Raw genomic sequence first — 27,711 nt, forward strand, 5'->3', positions numbered from 1 at the left:
AGAGAATGACGTCATAAGCGTTGAAATGAGGGAAGTTGATATGGTAACAAACAGTGGTACCAGATGAAGTTGACTACCACGATTTCTACTCCTTTTACCAGACAAAGACCGGAAGAAATGATCGAAGCTGAAAGCTGATGTCAGCTGGGATCTGTACTCAAGAATCAAGTAGTAGTTATCAGCTTCAAGTACACAGCATCATAACCATAGTACACCATAAAATAAATGCACAATCCAATAAATTAAGTTATGTAGCATGATTATTCCTGACCTTTTGATAACAATGGAATGGTGCATTGTAGGACTAGTTGCAAAGACGAAGTGGAGAGAGAAGCCATTCATCCATTGTAAAGAAACTTCAAATGGATTATGAATCAGGCTTTAAAAACTATATACTGATGGGCCCAAACACTTTATACATTTTACCGGAGAACTTGAAACCTTTTATAACTAAGCAGGACACATGTATGAGAGGAAGCATTTTTCAAGGAGTCGTTACAGACTCACATATGCCTGACTTAAAATAACCTATCAGTGAAATGTTATTGTTATTAACGTGCAATGCATAGCCATTGTTATTTCAAGAAATAACTAATGTTTGAGACTGACTGGTCATACTTCGGATTATGTGTTGCTAACTAAATCCAAATTGTTTCAGTGATGAAGATAAATTGTTTAAAATTTGTTTCTCCTGTTTTCGTAGAGAGAGAGAGAGATAATTGTGTACAGTATTTTCCTCACGATCAAACACTTCTGGCAAATGAGACTTCCGTGTCCTTAATTGAAACGGATTCTGTTATGCTATACTCGTATATCGAAACGCCATAATTTGGTTGTGCAAATGTCTTCTGTACCAACCTCCGAATTTTTTTATATCTTCAATTTGTGTAGCTCTTCCTTGTAATGATCCATTATGGATTCCACTTCTCAGAAATTCTGACGTTATTTTATTTATTGCTGCTTCACGTTTGTCTTTGTAAACATTTGCTTTGATGTTTTTTAAGCATGAGCTCTGCCAGTACTGTTTGCTTAGCAACTGAGCCTCTCTTCTATCTCAAAGTCAGCTTTTCTCCGTAACTGGATTACAACTAGTCATGTTTACAGGGAAGGTGATACCTAATCTTCTAAAAGTTGAAGCTAATCCGGTAAACAAGTAGAACTTGGTCCATAGTGCCACTCCGCCTCCGTAGAGTGTCTGAATCTCAGAAACTACAAACACAGCCACACACCAACTGGTGCTCGTTATTGACGTCATTAATGCTTCTTTCACAATGTTACCTGGTAACAATTGTATTCGACGGACACTGTCCAACCGTGTGAACGCACCTTAAGTAGCATCAGGGAGACTTCGAAGAGCTATAGGATATACTATTATTTTTCTAAACTCTTGAGCCTTGCTTTGATTGCTGCATTACGATATCAAGTTAGAACACTGATTTTGGTACGCAGTTAAAGCCACGTCTTCATGCCTCAATAACAGGTTAGTGATTAATTAATTACATTACTCTTATACATCCATCAGAAACAGTAAAAGTTTTATGATTAATAACTCAAAGGAGTGCATTAAAATGGAAATGAAAAAGCACCTTGCACTGCCCAATTCAGCTTGAGACCACTTGTAGGTTCTTTTCAAAACAATTCTTCGGAATGGCTGTAAACCAACTTTGTCACATTTCTTCCTCGTATCTGTTTACAGATTGTTAGCGTAAATAATTATTTTCACTTATGTTTGAGTCCAGGGTGTACATAACGGTATTCAGTAGCTTTCATACAGACAAAAGCTAATTGATTAGGTCAATTAGCGTCTTGACAGACAGGTCCACCTAGTATAGTACTTTGCCATATCATTAGGTATGAGGTTCCTAAAAGAATTTTGTTGACCGAGTCAACCCCAGCAGTTTAAGAAGGCTAGCTATGTCCTTGCTGGGTTTGTACTGACCAGATCTGTCCTGAATTAAATTTGATTTTGGATGAGGGCTTTACCTGGAAGGTCAGCCTTATTTTTACCATTAGTTCATGCTGAAAGCATTATAAATGTCAATGACCAACAAATGAATTTTTACAATTCAACGATAGCAGGTCTCCTGTAGATATTTTCCGGCAAAAGCAATGATAGCGTAAAAGTAACTTTTTCACTCTATGGCTGGAATTGCTCTCCTAAGCCATATTCCTCTTGGGTTATGTATAAACTGTATAGGGTATTTCTTGACACTTGATCATGCTGAATGGAGTCATAAATTCATAGCCTCCTGGCTAATAAAGTGGTAACGTCTTCGCCTAGCATTTGCATGGCAGCAGATTGATCCCAACCCGGTACCGATAGTTTAAGCCGTTTACTGGCGAGGTCACTGCTGATGATCTGGCTAGTATTTATTCTGATAAAACTTTACCTTCGTTATATCAAATTGATTATTTCCTTTCTACTGGGTTGGTCCCAGCATTCATAATTCTCTTATTTGTGGGTATAAGAGAATTCATTACAGTACTGTACATCAAAATCATGTCTCACATAAACATAGGATTGCCTATTCTATTCACTTGGTTACATATTTCTGAGGAGGTTACTACCATTATGCCCCATCTGCTCACAATGCCTCAAGATCTAGTTGTTTTAGCACACAAGGCAATAAGTGATCAAGGCTGGTCACAGCATTTGAAGAAATATAACTTGTCTGCTCATATGAAGAGCTTGATCATTAAGCCAGTAGCTTGAGTCATATGACATTCTCTGGTATGGCACAGTAAATCATGTAATCAACTTGATCACCTGTTTGTATTGACCGATATCCTATCGTTAATTAACAGTATATGCAAAGTCTGAAGATTAGGGTTATGAAAGGTGACACTAAAATTAAGACATTTTAGCACCCTAGTTTTTGTTGCCTGTTCTCATCATAGATGTGAAATGAGTTCTGTCCATGTTCTCCTATCCTCTATGGGTCAATACGTTTTACTCAGAGAATAAAAACTTGATTAATAAACAATATTAAATAACATACATTGAAGTTTACTGCCCCAATTCCACCTAAATGAGAAACTAAACACAAAACCTACTACTGGACAGAAACATAAACAAGTTTCACACAAGAGAATAGTTATCCCTTTAATTGCAAAATGTTAAAAATAGGTTAATTTGTATTGGATTTATGAATTTGAGCCATATACTCCAGTGGCAGGTTTTGTGAGAGGCTCAATGGTACCTGAGGGGAAACCCAAGAGGTTGCACTATTAAGTAACGAGAAGTTGCAGCAAGAATGAAAAGTAGAACATGAAGCAAGCACACCTAGGAGCCTAATGGATACTACAATAACCTCCAAGTAATGCCTGCAGAGGGTGGCAAAGGACAGATGGGTAAACCTTTGCAACTGCGGAACTGCAAAGAATTAAGATTAAACTGATGAACAACAAAATGGAAACATCATCAAGTTTTGTTTACAGTGTACCATACCATTAACAATTAACACTAAATCTGTTCAAAGGGAGAATTTGGCAGATGTGATAAAGGCCTTAAGGTCAGCTCTTCCTTAAAATAAAACTACCAGCCATCAAGCTTTCAATTTGTTGAAAATAACCTTGCATTTAGGCATAAGTGAAAGATAGAGGTATTGTACTCCATATAAAAGACATTAATATATATATAATTCAGCATATTCATAACAATCAAGAAATCTTTAAAGTCCTTATGTTCTTTATGTGTAAAAAAATAATCATTATGTAAAATACTTATACATCCACACATTGAATATTGTATGTAGTGTCAAACAATAATGGATGATTATAGAGTGGCACTACAACATGTGACCTAACCTACTGTCAATATTATATGCCAGGTTTTATAACACAGCCAAACACTACATGGGTACAGATGGTTACACTGCTCTCAGTAAAACTGTAGTACACATTGCTACAGATGGTAAAAGCCTGGGGCATTTCAACCTGAAATGTGTTATAGAAAATGTTCCCCTTAATGACTAGATTTTGGCTTCTTCACAGTGTTCAAGTTATGAAACTCCTTGAATAATTATCTAGAGTAATATTTCACAAGTGGAAGGGGATTACACAGTGGTTATGCATTACAGTAATGTAATAAAGTGAATATGAAATACAGCCTTCTTGGCATGTGATTTTTTTTTATGATGAACAGGGTGACAAGTCTGTCTTCATATTTTATATATGACATATATTTTAACGTTGTTAGTGATCTTAAGATATTTCATATTCTTTTTTACTTCTCATAGTTTATTTCCTTTTCTCACTGGGCCATTTTCCCTGTTGGAGCCCTTGTGCTGTATGGCATCTTAAAAAGCAGAAACAAATGGAAAACAATTTATAACAAAAAGCAAAACTTGAATTATCATAACACTACTTATTAGAGCAGTTATGCAAATGGAGATGAAATTAATGGCATAAAAAAAGATAAGTTCTTTTTCTGCAAATCTTTTGAGATGAACCTTACTCAAAACATCAAATAAAAGTTTCAGACATTTCAATAAAGTATATAAAACACTGTATAGCAAAGAAAAAATTAAGTAACATTAGTAATTACACAATAACGCCGTTTTATAATTACCGGGTATAACTTTTCTGAAAGTTTCAAATGTGCCTGCATTTATTAGTTTTATACCTGGATATTTCTTGACCTCAACACAAAAAAAAAAAAAAAAAAAAAAATATAACTAAAGAGGAGAAAATGATGAGAGATTTGCAAAATTTCAAAATATCTTATCAGCTGAATGAACATTTAATGAAGTTTCCACAGCAATAATGACAGGTAATAAAGATGAGAGAAGCCATTAAAATCTACTTTATAATAAATATTTTTCTCACTTTCATTTAATTACAAATATTCTAAATTGGATGAAATAATAAAATGTTGATTTAGTCACTTGAATGTGTGAACTAAAATTGTATAATTTGCTAAACACTTCAAGTTCAAATATTACTTATCAATTTATGGAATCCATTCCAAAATTCACTAGATTGGAAAAATAAAAAACCTGGCTTGCCTACCTGGCACAGTACTGTATTGGCATTTACGGAAATTAAAAATTCTCAACCTTGAAATGATTGGCTATTTTGGTAACCTGTCAACCTTACAAATATTTTATTTTTGAGAGTGGTACAGTGCCGAGCTGGAATTCACAAGGCCTCGGATTCATTTATCTCTTTCAGGTCAGCCATTCGACAAAGCTGCAATTGGGAGACAGCAGTTAACTTGGAATTAACCGTGGAGAAAATAGGAACCTCCCACCACACTCGTCAATTTTGCAGCCTATTTGGTGGTGTGGGAATGACTTTAACATGAATGTTTTCCTTAAATGAAAAAACATGGTCTTTAATAAGAAATTTTTCTTTTAAAAGAAAAAAAAATTGTATCGGGTAGGTTTCCTGTTTGGAAATGCATGAGCCTTCATGAGTTTAAGTTGATTCTAAAAAGGATTATCAGTAAATGAATCTTGTTTTTTATCTTGATCAAAACTTGCATTGGATCTTATTACATACTTTTTGTAAGATTTTAAAAGACTTCGTTATTTGAATATTGAAAAATCAGAGAGAACATAAGAGGGCATATTTCATTAAAGTGAACCATTCAACATTGGCCTTTGCTCTTTACTCTTTTCTAAACATGCAGTGCACCTATGAAAGGTCATTAGGATAGAAGGTAAAATACTGTAGCTGTGAGTATTATATACATGTACCTGAAGCCAATACCACTTAGAATAAAATTATTGTGTTCTACAATAGATGTAATGATCTTACTCCAGTCTCTAAAACTTGCATTTTTCTTGATGGCACAAATGAAAAAGATGTGGAACTGCGTTCAGAATGGTCTATTAAATATATCTATATCTTTATTTCTGCACAAATAAATATTTCTATCTCATATTCTGAAATGATTATGCCGCAGGTTCATCCTTTAGGAAACTTTTGCGGATAATATGCATTTTTACTACCTACTGATAGAAAAGAGGATTTTATAAATATTTATAGTCCTTTCATTGGTACAGAAAATGGTTCCTTGTAGAAAATACTCAAAAAGTTACTATGGCTGTGATTCTTTAAAAACGTTATTATTTAATTCTTGGTAATATAACATGTTAGATGTACCAAATTCAGTCTTAAAGACAGATTACCAATGTCGGTACAACACATGTCGCTCTCCATTCACAATGGGATATACAGTATTTGGAGGCCTCTTTGACTAACGAGGAATTAACAAAAATAATCTTCCAACTTGTACCGGTAGCAAAAGTTAATTAATGTTGAAAAGATTGATATGTCTTCATAGAATTTTTCCCATTTACGCTTAAAATTAAACTACAGTACTGTATAACAAAAATAATCTTCCAAATTGTACCTGTAGCAAAATTTCATTGAGTGTTGAAAAGATTGACGTCTTCATAGAATTTTTCCCATTTACACTTAAATTAAACTACAATTTGGTTCCGTATCAATAGCATTGTTAGGTAAACAACAAGAGATTTCATCTTTGGATAGGAGTACCAACCACATATTCAATCATCAGACATGTGGTGAACTATTTGGGTATTGTCCTTATGGTTTTCGCACTCCTTCAAAATACAAATCAATGCAAGATTTCCTCGTGCACCAACATGTCAGACAAAGTGCAGACTTCAAATTTCTTTACAAGTGATTTTCAAATCTGGTGCTGCAAGTGATTACCATACACTGTTGAGATTTGCCTTTATGCAGTTTGGAGGCCTGTTTGCTTTATCTTCCACTGTACAACTATTCAAGATTTGTGCAATTCCCAATATATGAAGAAGGAAATGATTAAATGTGATCAACTACTGTATGCCTACAATTCTCATTCTTCGTGTCAAATATGATAAATTCTTATGATAAGGTGGTAAACTTATGGCAAAATTTCCTTTTTTGGTTTACAAAATAATGACTTTACTTTTAATACAAAATTTGCATCTACTTTCATAAAATGAAAAAATGAAATTTCTTCTATTACCAATGACAAAAATTTCTGTAATTTCAATTTTTAATACAAAAATGTTATCTACTTTCGTAGAATTTACAAAATTTCTTCTACTTTGATTTTTCTCTTCTGCACTTTATATCAGTTTTTAAAGAATTTAGAAATTTTTACACGTCATTTTTCATAAGAATGCAATCCTCCTCACACAAATGAAAAATGTTGGGATAATTATAGCATAAACGAAAATTGTTTAAATAATTATCAAATTCATTCTAGAACTTGTGTCAAAAATAGTCTACCACAATACTATGAATTTTGTGTACCAATCCCCAAAATCTACTGATGCCAAGTGCTCAAATGCACAAGCAAGTTTATTTAAAAAAAAACTTACGGGAAAGTATGAACTGATAATTCGTCTCTGTGCTGGTGGCACTACCAATTCTGAACTATCCTTCGGTAATTTGGCCTCTGAAAATACAAACACATGGACAATAAATACACTATTCAATGTACAGTAAAACAGGAATTACTTTTATGTCCATGATTATTATGTATATCTTAATACTTGAAAGTTCTGAAGAAGAAACACTTGCCAATGTATCATAGACTACCTGATCTAATATGTATAATACTTGGAGAAAGACTGGACAAATCCCTACATATTGACATGTTAATCCCCTTATCTCATCCTGCCAGTTCAAAACATTTAGGACTGCTCATGTTGAAAGTGAACTCAACATTACAAACAATACCTCTGGGTATAGCAATATAATACTGTATGCAGTTATCGGCAGTTCAACTTTGGGACAACATATAACAAAATCAATGCTTATATCTACAGTTGTACGGATAATCTAACATGAATCACTTGGAATTATGCGTTTAATCAGATGGTCTTAGCAGACATACACTTTACTGACAATGATATTCTCATGAATTTCATCGTATAGCGCTACAGATACATCTGTTAAAAATTTTACCAGATAGTATTTGTAATTCAATCCGTTCAATCTAAAAATCATAAATTCATAAGACACTGAAAATATAACTTCCAGGTACAGCATTCTGGTCTTTCAAGATGTGACATAAGAAGTTATTAAAAATTGCATAATGAACAAATATAAAATCAAACATCACATGGGAAAGTATTAGAGCAGACTCATTTGAAACCCAAGAAGAGGAATTACTTATTTTTCAGAAATGCTTGCCAACAGATATGACCACCTAGCTTTCAAACAAGAAGTAAATGCACAGGGTACTAGATGGCTAGCAAGGACAAAGTACATACACTTCCATAATACGACTTACACCAAATATGATCAGCAAAAGTAACTGTAAAAAATAGCTTAAAGTATGAGAAAAACGTAAATACTGTATTGTATTCTTGCAAATTCAGCAATATTCTGTATCACAATGAAATTGGGCTGAAAAAATTAGCTTATAATTTGCATTACCCATTCATAAACTGAAATTTTCCGGGGGAAAACGTCTACTCAGATTCAACGGTTCATAAAATCTGACATTTTTTCCCGCGGGAAAATTTCTGATTTCAGCACTCCTTAAACCTATTGTCATATCTTAGTTTTGTCACAACAACTTTCCCAACATTAAAATTGATGAGTACATATACATACATATATAAAATACTGTATATATACATAGATAATGTAAATATATAGTAGCCTTTCAGTATTGAGAAGTTTTTATCTTTCAGTGATAATGAGCTAAGAGGCCTCCATATTTATAAAGTTCTTACCAAAATATTCAAAGTTCATCTATCTAAATTATCCTTGATGTAAGTAGTAGCAATTCTGTGTCCCAGGATATAGCACACAAAAGCACACAAACTTTGTGACAAAAATTTGAAGGAAAGGCCTTACATGATGATTAAAAGAGTTGATCTAAATGTGACTACAAAACACAAAGGATATACTTTATAAATATCAGGTATAAAAAAATAATTCCCATCTAATTCATCATCATCATAAAGACTTTTACTTCAACTTTCCCCTTACATGACTAGATGTGGGAGTTCTCTCCCGTCGCCTACGCGGCCTTGTTGCCATTTCTGCCCGACCTCTTTCCGTAGGCAAATTATTCAGCACCTTCTTTTGACCACTGGGCAAGTTAATCATTAGACAGTTTCAATAAAATAAGGATTTAGGTTTTATGTCTTTTTCGTGCTTTTAGAATTATATAATAGTCATACTACTATATGTAATAAACAACCATTGCAGGGTCAAAGTACAGAATAGTTTGAAAACAAATAATAACAAAAACTGAATGCTTTCCGGCATACTGTAATCATTATATAATTAGTGTTTTTCGTCCTTCAATTTCTTAATATATTATGTAATGGATATTGAAGGACAAAAAACACCAACAAACCAAAATAAAAAAAATTCCCAAGAAGTCGAAGCAAAAATGGACAACGGCTCTAGTGAAAATTAGAAAAATAAAATTTGAACAGATGCAGGACCCACGTAACTTTATTCTATTCTCCATTAACTGATACTGAAGGAAATCTAAGTGTTATTATTTATACAAGCTACGCTCCTCAATAAAAAATATATAGACTATCAATAGGAGAAGCTTCATATTGGCCATGTTAAAAAATATTAGTACTGTAATTTGTTTGTCTTTGGAAGTGGAATGTTCATTAATACCTTCATTTCCAGTCTTGCATAATAGAAGCAGGACTTTTCTGAGCTTTTTAGTTAATCGTGAATACTGTACTGTCCCTTCAAGTTACTGGGATACTATATATTTATATATATGATACATGTACCCTACACATCTTTATTCCTGTATTCAGTAATTTAATCAATGTGGAATTCTTATTATCTAGTAAAAATAATCAACTACAACATTAATAGTAGAGCCAAGAGAATTCTGAAGAAAGGTTACGAGACTAATATCCACCACAAAACTTCAAATCCTATTCGAGAACAGTGTCTGTGAGCAGGACCTCATCTTCGGTGGTCTGGCGACGGAAATGGGGGTTTGACGTAAGGTAGACCACCATTCCAGCAAAAAACAGCAGCAGCAGACCAATCACGTTCACGAGAATCCCTTCTGGAGGGAATTCGTTGTATTTTTTTCCTCCCGTACCACTGTGAAGTGGAGGAAAAATCATGCATTATAAAACGGTGATTTTGTACACTCATAGCTCCAGTTTAACAAAGTTAATGCCAAATTTGTATCTATAGTTTTTAACTACATGAAATTAATGCATATATTCACCGCGGTTTTCAAGGAGTTGGCCCTAATGATACATAGTAATATTTAACAATGACCAATCGTGAGGGAAACTGTAAATTCAATAACAAGATAAGGTTATCTTCAGATTGACTGAATTTCACCCATCCCCACAATCAGCCTACATCAACAAAATTATGGTCACAGATATGATGGGGTACCTGGTATTTTTTCAAGGGACATCCATCAAATAAAATTATCTTACGATACTGCATCTCCAATAAATGGTACACATATTTCAATACAATGTACCAAAAAATATAATTAGCTCGATTTATGATAAAGTCTAACTCGGGTATCGACTTCAGATCAATGAACACTTTCTGAAGGTCAAAATAACCAATAAACTTGTCATGTTACACCATTCCTTTGTACACTGTACTTCAACAGTGGCCTCCTTTTCTCTTAATTTGAAAGGGTCATTCTTAAAAATGAATCTACTTCTGAAGTAAACCTGACCTTTATGTAATGACGTATGCCTTTGATCCAATTTACCTCAAAATGTTTGATAACAGGATTAAAATTTTGGAGTTTTCGTGAGATTTTTTAACTAATCCAGAGTTTAAGTTTTCCTATACATGACAATAAATTATATTCACATTTCCTAAGTTAATATAGAATGCACTGAATTTTTCGACAAATAATCCATATGTATTACAATAGAACACTACATTATATTTCTAACAGTAAAATTATATAAGCGGTAGCCTCTGTACCATGGTCTTTCACAGTTTTGGGTTTAGAGTTCTCTTGCTTAAGGGTACACTCGAGCAAACTATTCTACCTTATTTCTCTTCCTCTTGTTTTGTTAAAGTTTTTATATTTTATATAGGAGATTTTTATTTGAATGTTACTGTTCTTAAAATATTCTATTTTCCTTTCTTTCCTTTCCTCACTGTGCTATTTTCCCTGTTGGAGCCTCTGGGCTTATAGCATCCAGCTATTCCAACTTTGTAACTTAAGCTAATAATAATAATAATAATAATAATAATAATAATAATTTAATTGTTATCTAATCTATTTGGGATAGAGTAACAATTTGCATTACAGTATATCCATATCCCATAAGCCATGTAAGCTATATAAAATCAAATGTTCAAGTTCTAAACCCTGAAGGAAATACAAAACAAGACAGGTACTCACTTCATTGCATATAGCGCCTTCTCGGTCAAGCCTAAAAGACTGGTACAAACAGCCCCTACAAAAATTAGCAATCCAAAAAATTGATGAATGGGTAAATAGGCCGCCCGAACAGAGGGCCTGAGCCCCGGAAACAGGAATGTTAATAAGCCGGACATCCACTGGAAGAATATGAAAAGAAAAAATTCAAATTAGAAACGATGAGTTTTTGTAGGAATATCAGGATGTTAAAATAACTGAGAATACTAGAATGGCCTTATCTAAAGTACGTCACCTAAACGATTCGCACATACTGTTTAACTAATAGTACAAAAAAAATGCTATATAAAATACTATATACTGTACAGAAATTTTGAGATGTTGAGTGAAAACAAGGTTCAATACTTTCTATCTTCTACAGCACCAGGAATGGGGGCAAGTAACGGGGTCACGTAATTGTGATTTGCCAAAAAATATTATACAAGGGAATTTACAAATCTAAATTATGTTAATGCAAATAGTTTCAGAATCATTAAAAGGCTTTGTGCTAACACTCCCACCAAGGTCATTTTACTCACCTGACAGGCAAACAAAATGACAACACTCAGGCCAAGCCAGGAGTGTAAGCTGTACATATTGGGCATTGGAGGTTCAGCCAAGTTATGGGAGTCAAAAACAGCTACTAATCCTATAACTGAAAATACAAAGGCTCCTAAGTGCATCAGCATGTGGATGATCTTCAACTTCTTCTTCCTCTCAGATCGGAAGCCCCGGTACACTAGTGCTCCTGAAAAGATAGTGCACAATACAGAAGTCTTATGTCTGTTGTCATAAACATGCTTCATCAATGACAGGTTAATACACAAATGTGGCAGCTGACAGCTTATCCATCAGGTTCATCTAGTAAAATAACTAACCATCACTACAGCTAATAAATGTACAGTCTCTAATTAACAAATGCTTTACTTTTATATGCATATACAAGTACAGTATTCTTCTTTTGTTAGTACTACAGCACATGCAAAATAATTTGTTATGGTACAAATACAAACCTCTGTCATTTAAAAAGGAGAGATAACAGCAAAGCTTGAATATGTGGCATCTAAAATTTCATAACGTGGTGTAAACAAGTGGTCGGTGGTTACAGACTGGGAACGGGAGAGCCCCGGTCTCCTGCTTGCTCACTGAGTAGTCACTTTGATAGCAGCCGTCAGTAAGAACAGACGTTCTTGATGGCTGGAATATTTTGGAAAACCTTTCTAATTCCTTTCCAGCAAGTTAGCAACTACTGTACATTTATTCATTGATTCTCCAGGAAACCAAGGACTCGCAAGCTACGGAGGATCCTAAATGGAGTGCGGTTGGCAACCCCTCTAATTCTCATTTCCCTTTCAGGAGAGGGAAGCAAAAGTCTTATCTGATTTACGACCGCTTCTGAAACCGGCCAGGTACGGTATTGACGAGGGATGATCTTAAATAAGAATATTCGGACGAATCTGACGGTGCAATTACTCAATGGGCTGGAACCAAGGCCCCAGAAATAGAGGAAGGAGAGTTGGGGGGGGGGGCTGTTTTCCCACCATGCCATCTGTGGGAGGATGCCCGCAACTCAAATGAAGGTGTTGGTATCACAAGGAGAAAGATGTATGGTAGATGTTTTTTAGTCCAGATACCTCCTCTCCTAATTCAATCACTAGCAACGTCATCATTACATAACCAGGGATCTGTGAAGGACTTAGCCCTTCTGGTTGAAGTTAAAGATCTTTCTTGTAGAAAAGGCAACTGGAGGCTTGAAACCAATAACAGACCCATCAACCCTGAACGTGTAACAATGGAGACCGCAGCCACAGTCAGGCAGGCGATCAGGCCTTTGGACTTCACGATGATGATCGATTTCAAGGACGGGTACTTTCAGATACCAGTACTGTACATCCTTCCTCCAGAAAGTACCTCTGCTTTGCCATAGCCAACAGAGTATACCAGTTCAAGGTTCCTTGTTTTGGTCTCTTGACTGTGGCGCGAGTCTTCGCCAGAATCTTCGCTAGTGTCAGTGTGGGCACATACCAATGGTAATCATCTCTTACACTATCTGGACGACTGGCTGACCTTGGCAGACTCGGAGTAAGACCTTCTCCTTCACCGAGAGACTTTCACCTTGTCACGATCTAGATATCGTGGTGAATCAGGAAAAGTACATTTTAGTGCTAAAGCAAAGACTCATCTACTTTGGAATGGACATAGGACACTGTCTTTGGGAAAACATTTCCATCTCTGGACAGGATAGCATGCCTGGAAGCTATCAGAAGTTACTGAGGCATCTAATCTTCCTAAGATATCACTGGTCTCACCATCTTGACACCCTTCTAGCATTGGATCCAATATTAATATTATTATTATTATTATTATTATTATTACTTGCTAAGCTACAACCCTAGTAGGAAAAGCAGACTTTTATAAGACCGAGGGCTCCAACAGGGAAAAAAGCCCAGTCAGGAAAGGAAATAGGGAAACTACAAGAAAAGTAATTAACAATTAAATTATTTTAAGAACAGTGACAACATTAAAATAAATATATCATAAATAACCTATAAAAACTTTAAAAAACAAGAAAGAGAAATAAGATAGAATAGTGTGCCTGAGTATACCCTCAATCAAGAGAACTCTACCCGAAGATAGCGAAAGACCATGGTACAGAGGCTATGGCACTATCTAAAACTTGAAAACAATGGTTTGATTTTGAAGTGTCTTCTTCTAGAAGAACTGCTTACCATAGGTAAAGTCTCTCTTTTACCCTTACCAAGAGGAAAGTAGCCACTGAACAACTACATTGCAGTAGTTATACCCTTGAGTGAGGAATAATTGTTTGGTAATCTCAGTGTTGTCAGGTGTATGAGAACAGAGGAGAATATGTAAAGAATAGGCCAGACTATTCGGTGTATGTATAGGCAAAAGGAAAATGAGCTGTAACCAGAGAGAAGGAACCAATGTAGTACTATCTGGTCAGTCAAAGGACCCAATAACTCTCTAGCGGTAGTATCTCGACAGGTGGTTGGTGCCTTGAATCCAGACAAGACCGGGAATGGTGGCTGGACAAGATGAACCTTCTAAGGGGCGCTCCTCCTCTGGCCCCGCCACTAGAATTCATGTTACTCACTGATACGTCAAAAGAAAGGTTGGGGAGCACAGCTCCTCCGACATATGGCATTAGGAAAATTATTTGATTTAGATCATCAATGTCATATTAACGTGTTGGAGCTTTGAACAGCTCTTCTTGTGCTCCTACACTTTTGCCCTCTTTTAGCTGGTCACTCAGTGGTGTTGATGAGCAACAACACCACCGTAGTGGCATATGTAAACAATGAAGGAGGTGCCATTTCACTACAACTTTGCCAGCTAGCAGTAGAGATCCACAAGTGGACAGTTCTCAACTGTATTACTCTAACAGTCCCCTCTATTCCAGACAGAAAGAACATCATAGCAGAAAAACTGAGCAAACTGAGCAGGAGGATGAAATTAGTAGGCTCAGAATAGTCTTTGAATCCTCAAATTAGACCAAGATCCTGACTTTGTGGGGTTCACATTCGACCCGTTTGTGACCTCGCTAAACTACAAACTCCGAGCTTACTACTCACTGGTGCTAAACCCGGAAGCAGTAGTCAAGGATGTGTTCCAGCACCCCTAGTACGGCCTTGATGTAAACTGTATGATTCTCCACCATTCTGCCTAATAATGAGTCCCAAATTAAGTTTGAACCACTCTCAACCTAAACATGACTCTAATAGCCTGGAAACAGCCCCTAGTAGAATGGTACCTGAACCTTCTACTTCTGCTGATAGAGACTCCGAGGGAATTGCCTCCTGTGCCAAGGACACTCCCAGATCCTCCACAACACAGTGAAATTACTTCAGCTTCATGCAAGAGGTTATCCAGCATCTCCTCTCAGAGAAAGGCTTTTAGCACATAATTGTGCAAGAGATGTCTGGATACCTCTGGAAGTCTTCAACCTCTGTGTATCAAGCCAAGTGGCCATCTTCTGCCATTGGTGTCATGAAAGAGTGGTTTCTCCTCTCAGAGCCTCTATCCCATTAATAGCTGAATTTTAGGGAAAAACTCTGCTCAGTACCAGCGGTTAAAGGCTATCACTCAGCCTTGAGCCAAGTCTTTTAGACTGAAATGAGTTGAGGTTTCCTCTTCGGTGGAACTCTCCATCTTCAATGGAGTTTTGAACAGGCCTGTCCTCCGTTAGATATACATTCTCTGGACATCATGTGAACCATTGAGGCCTGCCACTGATGGGCAACTCATTCTCAAAACAGTCTTCTTGTTTGGCCTAGCTTTAGCTAAGTGGGTTAGCGAGCAGCATGGTCTCTCCTATAACGTCTCTCATACCGGGGAATAGAGGCAGGCCTCTTTCTCCTTCATCCCCGAGTTCACTGCCAAAACCCAGAATCCGTCAGTTCCTGATTCCAGGTTTTTATTTTTCCAGATTGCAAACCTTAGAAAGGTAATCAACGATCCTGATCAGTTGCTTTTGTGTTCTGTGAGGGTGCAGAGGCTTTACCTTAAACATATACATACAATCAGACCCTACCTGCAACATCTTTTCATTAGTATGGGGAGAGTCAAGAAGGTGATCAGGAATACAATCTCCTCTTGGCTAAGTGAGTCATTAATTGTTCCCTTTCGCCACCCAGGCAAACCCATTAGGATACATATGCAATTTAGTTGAAACAAGGCAAACCCATTAGGATACATATGCAATTTAGTTGAAACAAGGCAAACCCATTAGGATACATATGCAATTTAGTTGAAACCAGGCAAACCCATTAGGATACATATGCCACATGATGTGGAACAAGCAAACCCATTAGGATACATATGCTATTTGGTTGAAACCAGGCAAGCTCATTTGTATACATATGCCCCATGATGTGGAACAAGCAAACCCATTAGGATACATATACTATTTGGTTGAAACCAGGCAAAATCATTTGTATACATATGCCCCATGATGTGGAACAAGCAAACCCATTAGGATACATATACTATTTGGTTGAAACCAGGCAAAATCATTTGTATACATATGCCACATGATGTGGAACAAGCAAACCCATTAGGATACATATACTATTTGGTTGAAACCAGGCAAAATCATTTGTATACATATGCCCCATGATGTGGAACAAGTAAACCCATTAGGATACATATACTATTTGGTTGAAACCAGGCAAAATCATTAGTATACATATGCCACATGATGTGGAACAAGCAAACCCATTGGGGTACATGTTGTATTCGGTTGAAACAAGGCAAACCCATTAGTATACATATGCCACATGATGTGGAACAAGCAAACCCATTAGGATACATATGCTATTTGGTTGAAACCACGCAAACTCATTGGTATACATATGCCACATGATTTGGAACAAGCAAACCCATTGGGGTACATGTTGTATTCGGTTGAAACCAGGCAAACCCATTAGTATATATATGCCACATGATGTGGAACAAGCAAACCCATTGGGGTACATGTTGTATTCGGTTGAAACCAGGCAAACCCATTAGTATACATATGGCTTAGTGTTACAACACAGAGACTTTCTAATCACTGCCATTTATTGCACAGGTTGTGGACCCGTTAATCACACTAATATTCCATGAGGTGTAAGGGACTTGAAGTCTCACCACTTACAGGGTATGAGTTAGGAATCCCGAGATGAGTTTCCAGCCAATTGAAACAGGAACTTCCTCCTACCTACGGATAAGTCTCCTATGTAAAGGACGAAGGTTTGTATTCATACTGGAACAAATGAAGAATCTGGAGAAAGTTAATTTTTTCCTACCTATACAAACCTGAGTACTTTACTTTTACTTTCCTGCTATCAAATATTCCCTAGAAAGTCACAGCTGCAATCAAAGGGGGGCGGAGCTTCCCCCGCTCTCAGTCGGGAACTACTGACCACTTGTTTACACCTCGTTATAAAATCTTAACAGCCGTGTTACCAACTTTGCCGTTCTCTCTCCAATGTAAAGGACTTAAGTTTGTCTAGTTATAAAAATACGAATTACCTCCAAATTCATCCTATTTGTTACATCAACTGGATGACAAAATACTCATTACTAACCATTAGCATAAAGGAAGACAAGGCCAAGAACCATCAGAAATGGATGCCAGTTAAATTCTTTAGCCGGATTACTGCGCCACGCGAAACCTCCACGGAACACGCCTATCCATACGCCAATTAATGACACACATAGGATACCTATGGGGAAAAAGTAGTGTGATAAGTAGGTCTTAATAGCAAATAAATAAATCTAGAGAATAAAGTATGTTTAAAAGGTAATTCTTTAAGGATACTATTAAAATTTAAAAAAAAATGTACATGAAGTAATAAAACCCTTAAAGCTTTTGAAGCTACTGCCACTATTTAGTCCAAAATCAGTGAATAACCACATGCGAAAATCAATACCTATTTCAGTAAATCATCTTAGAATCATAAATATTAAAAAGTAATTTGTATTTTTCTTATTATAGAAATCTAAGACCGAAGCTAGAGTGGCCGTTTAAACTTTTAATGAAACAAAGGTAGTAGCTAGTGGGAGGCAGGTAAGCCGGCACACATGCCAGGTAGCGTAACGTGTAGGCTTAACCTTATACTTGAAGTGTAACAAAGGTTTGTATTGTTAGGGAGAATAAAAGTTCTTTAAATATGATTTGTTCCTAAATGTGATACAGAAGGTCCTCAACTTGCAAACTTTTGGAGATACAAACAAAAATCCAACAGCAAATAACAGAAGAAAAAAAAAAACCTTACACAGTTTCTTGGAACCCATTAAGTTTGCAAGCTGAGGACCTTCTGTACAAACTTTCAACCTTTAATAGGAGAGACATCATTAGTAGGAGGGAGAACATCCTAAAACCAATTTGGCTGGGTTACTAACCTGGGAAATGCCAATACACTTTGGTCTTGGGAAAGAGTGAAAGTTATGATTCCTGTCAACCTCCTGACAACCTAAGCATGATGTTGTAGATTGGTACTTGATCGTGGAAGAACCTATATCCATAAGGATAAGGTGTCTGAATGGGTTGCATACACTTCCTCCACCCTTTCCTTCATCTGGGAGATTGGTGGATATACTTTAATACACTTCCTCCATCCTTTCCTTCATCTGGGAGATTGGTGGATATACTTTAATACACTTCCTCCATCCTTTCCTTCATCTGGGAGATTGGTGGATATACTTTAATACACTTCCTCCATCCTTTCCTTCATCTGGGAGATTGGTGGATATACTTTAATACACTTCCTCCATCCTTTCCTTCATCTGGGAAATTGGTGGATATACTTTAATACAAAACTTGTTTGTGAGGAAATGATACTCGGTTGTGAGGCTCGCCTGCATATATCGTCCTATTTAGCATTTGGCGGAGCGACTGCTTCACCTTAAGGTGGGAAAAAAGGAAAGGGCGACTGGCCAGACATTCTACCTTTCCTAGACTTGCGTAGCAACCGCTAACTTACACAAGATGCTACTGTCCTACGAAGGAGCTACGTTTGCAACACGACTCGAGTAGTTACTGTAGGATCAAGGGAAAGGTTATCCAGGGACCTGTGGATATACTTCAGTGGCAGTTGGCAGCGAAGGTTGTCTGTCTTACCAGACTTTTACCTTCAAGATTTGTGCCACTGATGGGTAATTCCTGGAGGTTAGGGTAGATCTGAGATCTCTGACCTCACATACTTGAACATGGATGGTACTTCCTGAATTTCCTTGGATCTGCAACATTGAAGATGTTCTTGGATATCTTTATCTATACAATTTTAGTGTGGATAAGTGTCTTTGGTGCTCCACAAGGGGGCACGAGATATCCAAGAAGCATTGCCATGCCCTCACAAGACAAGAGGGGATGCAATCCATACCCTACTTGTAAGGAAGAGAAGGAGAAGGACAGGAGATTAGAATTGTGCAAAGCTAGAAGCTGGCTCTTAGACATAAAACTCGAGAACAAGGGAAAGGATGGCCTTCCTCATTTGAGGATCACCCGTGACATAAAAAATGTTGCTCAGTGTGTCTATCAAAAGGCGGATGCTGAGGCTTGTGAGTAGTCTAAAGGTCAAATCCAACTTGATGCCCGATGCAGGGTACAGGAGGGTACAAGTGAGAGACACGAGGACTTAAGCGACATCCACGAAGGGCTCAAGTTCCTGGGAAAGGAAAACCGTTCAAAGCTACTCTTGAGTCAAGGCTGATCCTCCAAATAGGAAAAGGTTCGAGCTCTTCATGCCGAGGGTCAGCCTTTTACCACAATGATTGAGCAGAGGTTCCTCGGCAAAAGATGAGGAAAACAGGATTCATTGTAGAGGGGATCAGCCTGACAAGTAGCCCTTAAATGATGCCTTAGCAAAAGGATAGTTCTAATTATACTTAGGGAGGAGCATCAGTAAATCCCGATGACATCCAGTGTATGGCATTTGGGAGCCGTTAAGGTAACCTGAAACCAAAATTGTCCACAATGTTGACCGATTGGTATACCAGGTATGCAGGTGGAAAAGCTAAGGCATCTAGACGTTACTGGCATGTTGGAAGGTGACACGAATGTTGCTAATGTCCCACGAACTGGACATCATCTTACTTGAAGATGTTCTAAGAGTTCTGGATCAACTGGAAGCCTAATGGGTCCTTCAATGATGATACCTGAAGTGTAAGAAACCTTTCCGTCACACAAAAAAGTGAGGAGTCATGGATTCTACTATGTACCCCTGGTGATAGAACGTGTCTGGTAGAACCTTCCTCTAGTTAAAATTGATCTAGTACTGTATAACATTGACAGCTGCTCAAGTAAATACCTGCTTGCCCAATTGCAAATAGTACTCCATACTCATCAATGCTATCAGGAGACTTATCTAACCCTGTTGGGAAGATAGAAAAAACAATGCTTTGACTACCAGTAGGCTGAAAATCATGTTTTACTTCTATGAAACACTTCCCTGTGGTGTTCATGTACTCCAAGTATGCCCTAAACCTTGGATTCATTTGTGAATGGCAGGATCCCTGGAGGTGAGGTTCGAGTAGAACTTCCAGAGGAAATCGTCAATCGCCACCAAGTCTAATCTTCCTGTTTCCTATTCCACAGAAACCAGATGGAAGGGAAATTGCTAGTTGGTTAGCAGTGATATTTCCAACATTTCTGGAGCAATCACTGCTGTGAGAGCCCATGTAGAACCAGTTCCCCAATGACGAGAAAAGTTTCAAAAGATATTGTTACCATCCAGCTGGAAATTCTTGATCATGAGGGAGCGACTTAGCTACTTCCCTTTGCTTATTGAAACAAATTTTCAATGTGTTGTCAGTATAAACCTGTCCTCCTCTATTTTTGTCTATGTGGCTGGGTTACTGATTGAATACGATTCCCAGATCTTGGCAAAAGAAGGTCAACTACTCTGGTCCTTGAGCACTGCCTCCTGAAAGGTTACAGGACAAGCCATCATCATAAAAACCCAAGAGGAGAGTCCCGATGGAGTAGGTACCAGAAAGGAGAGCACGAATGCTCAAGGTGATAAGCAGCGTGTATTTCTGGCTTTGAACTGAAAATCAAAGCCAAGACGATGAGATGATTCTGAAGGACCGAGGGATGGGTATCTAGATGTACGTATCCTTAAAACTAACAGAGTGCGATAAGCATTCTTCTCGGCTGACTGAGCGGTAATTGCAATCTTCCTGAAGGCCAAATGTATGGTGCTTGCCTTTTTCCTTCTTACTGCACTTTTAATCTATCCTTTGGACCTTCTTAACCTTCCCTCAACCTATCCTTCAACACTTCATAACAGTCCCTCAACCTATCCTTCAGCATTTTTTAACAGTCCCTCAACCTATCCTTCAGCATTTTTTAACATTTCCTCAACCTATCCTTCAGCATTTTTTAACATTTCCTCAACCTATCCTGCAGCATTTTTTTTAACATTTCCTCAACCTATCCTTCAGCATTTTTTAACATTTCCTCAACCTATCCTTCAGCATTTTTTAACATTTCCTCAACCTATCCTTCAGTAATTCATAACACTCCCTCATTCTATCCTTCAGCCCTTCATAACACTCCCTCAACCTATCCTTCAGCACTCCATAACACTCCCTCAAACTATCCTTCAGCACTCCATAACATTCCCTCAACCTATCCTTCAGCACTTTATTAACATTCCCTCAACCAATCCTTCAACACTTTATTAACATTCTCTCAACCTATTCTTCAGGACTCCCTTAATATTCCCCTCCCTCTATCCTTCCACACTTTCTTAACATTCCCTTAACCTATCCTTCAGCACTTCACAACATTCCGACAACCTATCCTTCAGCATTTTTCTAACATTTCCTCAACCTATCCTTCACAACTTTTTTTCACATGCCCTCATCCTATCCTTCAGTACGGCCACTATGACATGGTCCAGCACTGTTATGTTGCTTGGGAAATTAATCACAATGGAAATAAAAGCAATTAAATAAGAATTACCTCTTAGCCTCTAACACCAACAAAAATTGAATAGCAATTAAATAAGGATTACCTCTTTGCCTTTAACACAAACAAGAATTGAATAGTAATCAAATAAGGATTGTCTCTTTGCCTCTAACATCAACAAAAATTTAATAGCAATTAAATAAGGGTTACCTTTTTGCCTCTAACATCAACAAAAATTGAATAGCAATTAAATAAGGGTTACCTCTTTGCCTTCAACACAAACAAAAATTGAATAGCAATTAAATAAGGATTACCTCTTTGCCTCTAACGCCAACAAAAACTGAATAGCAATTAAATAAGGATTACCTCTTTGCCTCTAACACAAACAAAAATTGAATAGCAATTAAATAAGGGTTACCTCTTTGCCTTCAACACAAACAAAAATTGAATAGCAATTAAATAAGGATTACCTCTTTGCCTCTAACGCCAACAAAAACTGAATAGTAATTAAATAAGGATTACCTCTTTGCCTCTAACACAAACAAAAATTGAATAGCAATTAAAAAAGGATTACCTCTTTGCCTCTAACACAAACAAAAATTGAATAGCAATTAGGCCTAAATAAGGATTACTTCTTTGTCTCTAACACCTACAAAAATTGAATAGCAATTAAATAAGGATTACCTCTTTGCCTCTAACAGCAAGAAAAATTGAATAGCAATTAAATAAGGACTACTTCTTTGCCTTTAACACCAACAAAAATTGAATAGCAATTAAATAAGGATTACTTCTTAGCCTTTAACACCAACAAAAATTGAATAGCAATTAAATAAGGATTACCTCTTTGCCTCTAACACAAACAAAAATTGAATAGTAATCAAATAAGGATTGTCTCTTTGCCTCTAACATCAACAAAAATTGAATAGCAATTAAATAAGGGTTACCTCTTTGCCTTCAACACAAACAAAAATTGAATACCAATTAAATAACGGTTACCTCTTTTCCTTTAACACAAACAAAAATTGAATAGTAATCAAATAAGGATTACCTCTTTGCCTCTAACGCCAACAAAAATTGAATAGCAATTAAATAAGGATTACTTCTTTTCCTTTAACACAAACAAAAATTGAATAGTAATCAAATAAGGATTGTCTCTTTGCCTCTAACATCAACAAAATTTGAATAGCAATTAAATAAGGATTACTTCTTTGCCTCTACCACAGACAAAAATTGAATAGCAATTAAATAAGGATTACCTCTTTGCCTATAACACAAACAAAAATTGAATAGCAATTAAATAAGGATTACCTCTTTGCCTCTAACACCAACAAAGTTTTACAGTGTCATAAATGTAAACCTAAATTAATATTGAAGCAAAAGACCACAAGATGCAAAACTCCCCAAGCTTCAAATTGGACCCACCTAGCATCTGAGTGAGGGTGTAGATCTTACTGAAGAACGATAGATTCTGGGCTTCATTCTCCATCTCGTCTATGATCCCTCTGCCAATCAAAGAGCCTTCCTCCCCAGACCCCCAATCACGTCTGAAAAATAAAAGAGGATATTACTATTATTATTATTATTATTATTATTATTATTATTATTATTATTATTATTATTATTATTATTACTTGCTAAGCTACAACCCTAGTTGGAAAAGCAGGATGCTATAAGCCCAGGGGCTCCAACAGGGAAAAATAGCCCAGTGAGAAGAAAAAGGGGAAAAATATCTTGAGAAGAGTAACATCATTAAAATAAATATCTCCTATATAAACTATATAAACTTTAACAAAATAAGAGGAAGAGAAATTAGATAGAATAGTATGGCCGAGTATACCCTCAAGCAAGAGAACTCTAACCCAAGACAGTGGAAAACCATGGTACAGAAGCTATGGCTCTACCCAAGACTAGAGAACAATGGTTTGATTTTGGAGTGTCCTCCTAGAAGAGCTGCTTACCATAGCTAGAGAGTCTCTTCTACCCTTAGCAAGAGGAAAGTGGCCACTGAACCATTACAGTACAGTAAGCCCTTGGGTGAAGAAGAATTGTTTGGTAATCTCAGTGTTGTCAGATGTATGAGGAAAGAGGAGAATATGTAAAGAATAGGCCAGAATATTCTGTGTATATTAGACTTTGTTTTGAGATGAAAAGAGAAAGATTCTTAACGTAATTTGTCTCGCCATGATTCACGCTTTCTTGAATACAACACCAAGAAGTAAATGTGAGTGTGAGTGAGTGTGTGTGTTTACTAGATTCATAATTAGTGTGGTATTTTATAATAATGTCGTGGCATCTTGGGAAATCATGGCTTGCTCCCTATGCGCTGACTGTAAGTTACCTGATATAATGATTACTTCAGTCTTTAATTTAAAGACTGAAGTAAAGAGTGCTGGAAATGGAGGTACAGGGAACGAGAAGGAGATGGAGACTAAATCGAAGGTGGATGGACTGTATCAAGGATGACCTTCGATCAAAGGGATTGACCGGTGATGAAGTGTGGGACAGAGGTAGATGGAGAATGCTGGCCGAAACATTGACCCCACATAGAAGTGGGAAAAGATGTAGATGAAGAAGAAGAAGAAGAAGAAGTCTTTAATTCAAGCTAGAAAGAACCATTTACAAGTAATTATCATAAGATAAGGATGCAAAAACAATATCTTTTTTTTACTTAACACCAATTTGTATTATTTATAATAAACAGAAAATAAGGACACAAACACTGTTTATTCTAATGATCTAGTTAACAACAATTTATATTTGTAATTATCAGAAGATAAGGGAATAAACACAATAATTTATCAATTTTTTTTTACTTAGCACCAATTTAAGAGTCGAGACAGAGTATGGAAACCAAGTTGATGTTAATATACTATAAATAAATAAATAAAATAAATATGGAATAATAAACTGGTTTGCTAAATTAGATAAAAAAAATATTGTTTATTGTGCTAACGTCAGTTTTAAAGGAAACATAAAAATACTCAAAATTATTATAAGAAGTTACACTTTGGAGTGACACGTATATGGAAGTTTGAGTTGCTTATTAGTTTATTTTGAAGTTTCAAAATAATAATGTATCTAGTTTTATCCTGAAGACTTGTAGAAGTCTCAATTCTTCATAGGATATTAACAATCGAAGAAGATCCATAAGTGTATCACAAACATGGCCATTCTAATCTGAATATATAATAATCAATAAAATAGTTTAATCAAATACTTTCTACAAATTCACAATAAAACAGCTAATAAGACAACTCGTCTTTAATCAAAATTTATGTATTAATTTATGTCTGATCGAAATAAAGTACGTGGAATTTATGTAATTTATTTAATGCAAGATTCTTGTTTACGTAAACACGGATAATATAAACAGGAATAAATTCTGCCGTGTCTAATTGCAAAATAAACATGCAATGCTGTGTAATGAGATTCTTAACTTGTATATTATTAATAATAATAATAATAATAATAATAATAATAATAACAGCAACAACAACAACAACAGTAATAATAATAATAATAATAACAATAATAATAATAACAATAATAATAATAACAATAATAATAATAATAACAGCAACAACAATAATAATAATAATAATAATCATTATAATAATAATAATAACAATAATAATAATAATAAAAGCAACAACAACAATAATAATAATAATAATAATAATAATAATAATAACAATAATAATTATTGAATTTATGAGAATTTAAGTAAAAGAGAAGGCAAATGATTATCAAAAAAATCTATTTTCCAGATTTATGAAAAAAACAACTTGATTTAAGAAATTGAAAAAAATAAAATAAATGCAGCTGAATTATGGTTTTACAGAAGAATGTCGAAGATCCAATAAGCTGAAAAGAGTAACAAATGTATTGAGAAGAGCGAATCAGGGCACGTATCCTTACGCCTGGGGTAGTCCTCACAGAAAACGGAAGTAGGGTAAACTACACAAAACTCTGGTCGGTTGAGAGGAGATTACAGGTACCTCCTAAGAAAGTAGTTCGAGGTAAGTCTCTGTGTTGGAACAATTATGATTTTACAGAAGAATGTTGAAGATCCAATAGGCTGAAAGAGTAACAAATGTATTGAGAAGAGCGAATCACGAGAGATCACTTCTAAAAGTGGTAAGGAAGAGGCACAAGGAATTTCTGGGACAGCTAATAAGTAATGATCGAACTTGTGTGCCTTACTGGTAAGGCAGAAGGGAGAAGAGCAAGAGGTGGGCAAAAGGAAGAATTTTTTGGACAGCTTACTGGAAGATGTATTAATATTATTATCAATATTAATATTAGTATTAATATCAATATTATTTATTAATTTTAATATTATTAATATTAATATTATTATTAATATTATCATTAATATTAATACTATTATTAATATCAATATAATTGATATTATTAATATTAATATTATTATTATTAACATTAATAATATTAATATTATTAATATCAATATAAATAATATTAATATTATTAATACTATTATTAATAATAATATTATTATTATTATTATTATTATTATTATTATTATTAAATGCTAAGCTAAAACCCTAGATGGAAAAGCATGATGCTATAAGCCCAGGGGCCTCAGCAGGGAAAATAGCCCAGTGAGGAAAGGAAACAAGGAAAAATAATATATATTAAGAATAGTAAAAATATAAAAATAAATATTCCCTATATAAACAATAAAAGCTTCAACAAAACAAAAGGAAGAGAAACTAGATAGAACAGTGTGCCCGAGTGTACCCTCAGCAAAAGAACTCTAACCCAAGACAGTGGAAGACCATGGTACAGAGGCTATAGCAGTACCCAAGACTAGAGAACAATGGTTTGATTTTGGAGTGTCCTTCTAGAAGAGCTGTTTACCATAGCTAAAGATTCTCTTCCCTTACCAAGAGGAAAGTAGCCAATGAACAATTACATTGCCGTAGTTAACCTCTTGGGTGAAGGAGAAATGTTTGGTATTCTCAGTGTTGTCAGATGTATGAGAATATAACAGCTGGAGAATTTAGAGAGAGCTAGAGACAGACCAAGAGGAGGCAACTGATAGCGTAAGGCGAAGACATGGCACATAGATAGATAGATAGATAGATAGATGAAAAAATCTTACTAATACTTTATCAAAAGCTTTATCAATTACAAACAATTTAAATAATTTTTAGTCCTAAACTATAGATAGTAAAGCCTGATGCAACCTCTCAATAAAAGGCATTGAGAAGCTCGCATCAGGCAACCGACCCCTTAATTCAAGGAGTTAGTAAACCATGAATTAATATCTTTATGACTTACTGTATATAATTCGAAAGTTTCTGCGGCCCAGACCCTAACTTCACACATGCAGGAAATAAATTTTATGTTTTCTTATCCTAAATATTCCGACATATTCGGAAAATGTGCTTCTTACCTGGGCTGTTTCGGAGAGGCCAACATCCTGTGCAGAATTCTATCCTAAAAATTTCTTTTTATCTCCCTTTTTTAGGGGTTATATTTCCACTTCACTTGGTTATCTTTTCTTCTAATTCATAAACTGAATGGAGAAAATTATACTTATAGAGTTTTAAAGGTCATTTATTACTGTATATTGACTGAATATTTTTTCATTCAATGTAAGACAATACACATATACATAATTGCATATATATATATATATATATATATATACATATATATATATATATATATACATATATATATATATATATATATATATATATATATATGTGTGTGTGTGTGTATGTATTTATATATAGAATCTTGAATAGACTATACTCTATACTGTATACATTATATATATATATATATATATATATATATATATATATATATATGTCTGTATGTGTATGTATTTATATATAGGATCTTAAATAGACTATACTCTATACTGTATACATTATATATAAATAAATATATAAAT

General features: G+C 35.6%; 2 protein-coding genes across 6 annotated transcripts in view; one reads left to right on the forward strand and one right to left on the reverse strand.

The window, feature by feature from the left end:
• Nucleotides 1-27,711, forward strand: part of LOC137622238 (transmembrane ascorbate-dependent reductase CYB561-like) — a 335,839-nt gene that overhangs the window by 218,323 nt on the left and 89,805 nt on the right. The gene's annotated exons all lie outside the window — the stretch shown is intronic.
• LOC137622240 (transmembrane ascorbate-dependent reductase CYB561-like) overlaps nucleotides 3,604-27,711 on the reverse strand; it is a 56,344-nt gene continuing 32,236 nt past the window's right edge. Inside the window, exons 2-9 of one of the 3 annotated variants that reach the window (XM_068352741.1) lie at nucleotides 27,202-27,324; nucleotides 23,205-23,326; nucleotides 17,455-17,592; nucleotides 11,905-12,113; nucleotides 11,351-11,508; nucleotides 9,918-10,062; nucleotides 7,341-7,417; nucleotides 3,604-5,190 (exon numbers count right to left, since the gene is read on the reverse strand). In XM_068352741.1, the coding sequence (XP_068208842.1) occupies nucleotides 7,382-7,417; nucleotides 9,918-10,062; nucleotides 11,351-11,508; nucleotides 11,905-12,113; nucleotides 17,455-17,592; nucleotides 23,205-23,326; nucleotides 27,202-27,227 (834 nt within the window). In that variant the 5' untranslated portion in view covers nucleotides 27,228-27,324 and the 3' untranslated portion in view covers nucleotides 3,604-5,190; nucleotides 7,341-7,381. Of the gene's footprint in view, nucleotides 5,191-7,340; nucleotides 10,063-11,350; nucleotides 11,509-11,904; nucleotides 12,114-17,454; nucleotides 17,593-23,204; nucleotides 23,327-27,201; nucleotides 27,325-27,711 lie in introns of all 3 variants that reach the window. The other 2 variants (XM_068352743.1, XM_068352742.1) reach the window with 2 other exon arrangements.

The sequence above is a fragment of the Palaemon carinicauda genome, chromosome 29 (genome assembly GCF_036898095.1).
Source record: "Palaemon carinicauda isolate YSFRI2023 chromosome 29, ASM3689809v2, whole genome shotgun sequence".
NCBI classification, from domain to species: Eukaryota; Metazoa; Arthropoda; class Malacostraca; order Decapoda; family Palaemonidae; genus Palaemon; species Palaemon carinicauda.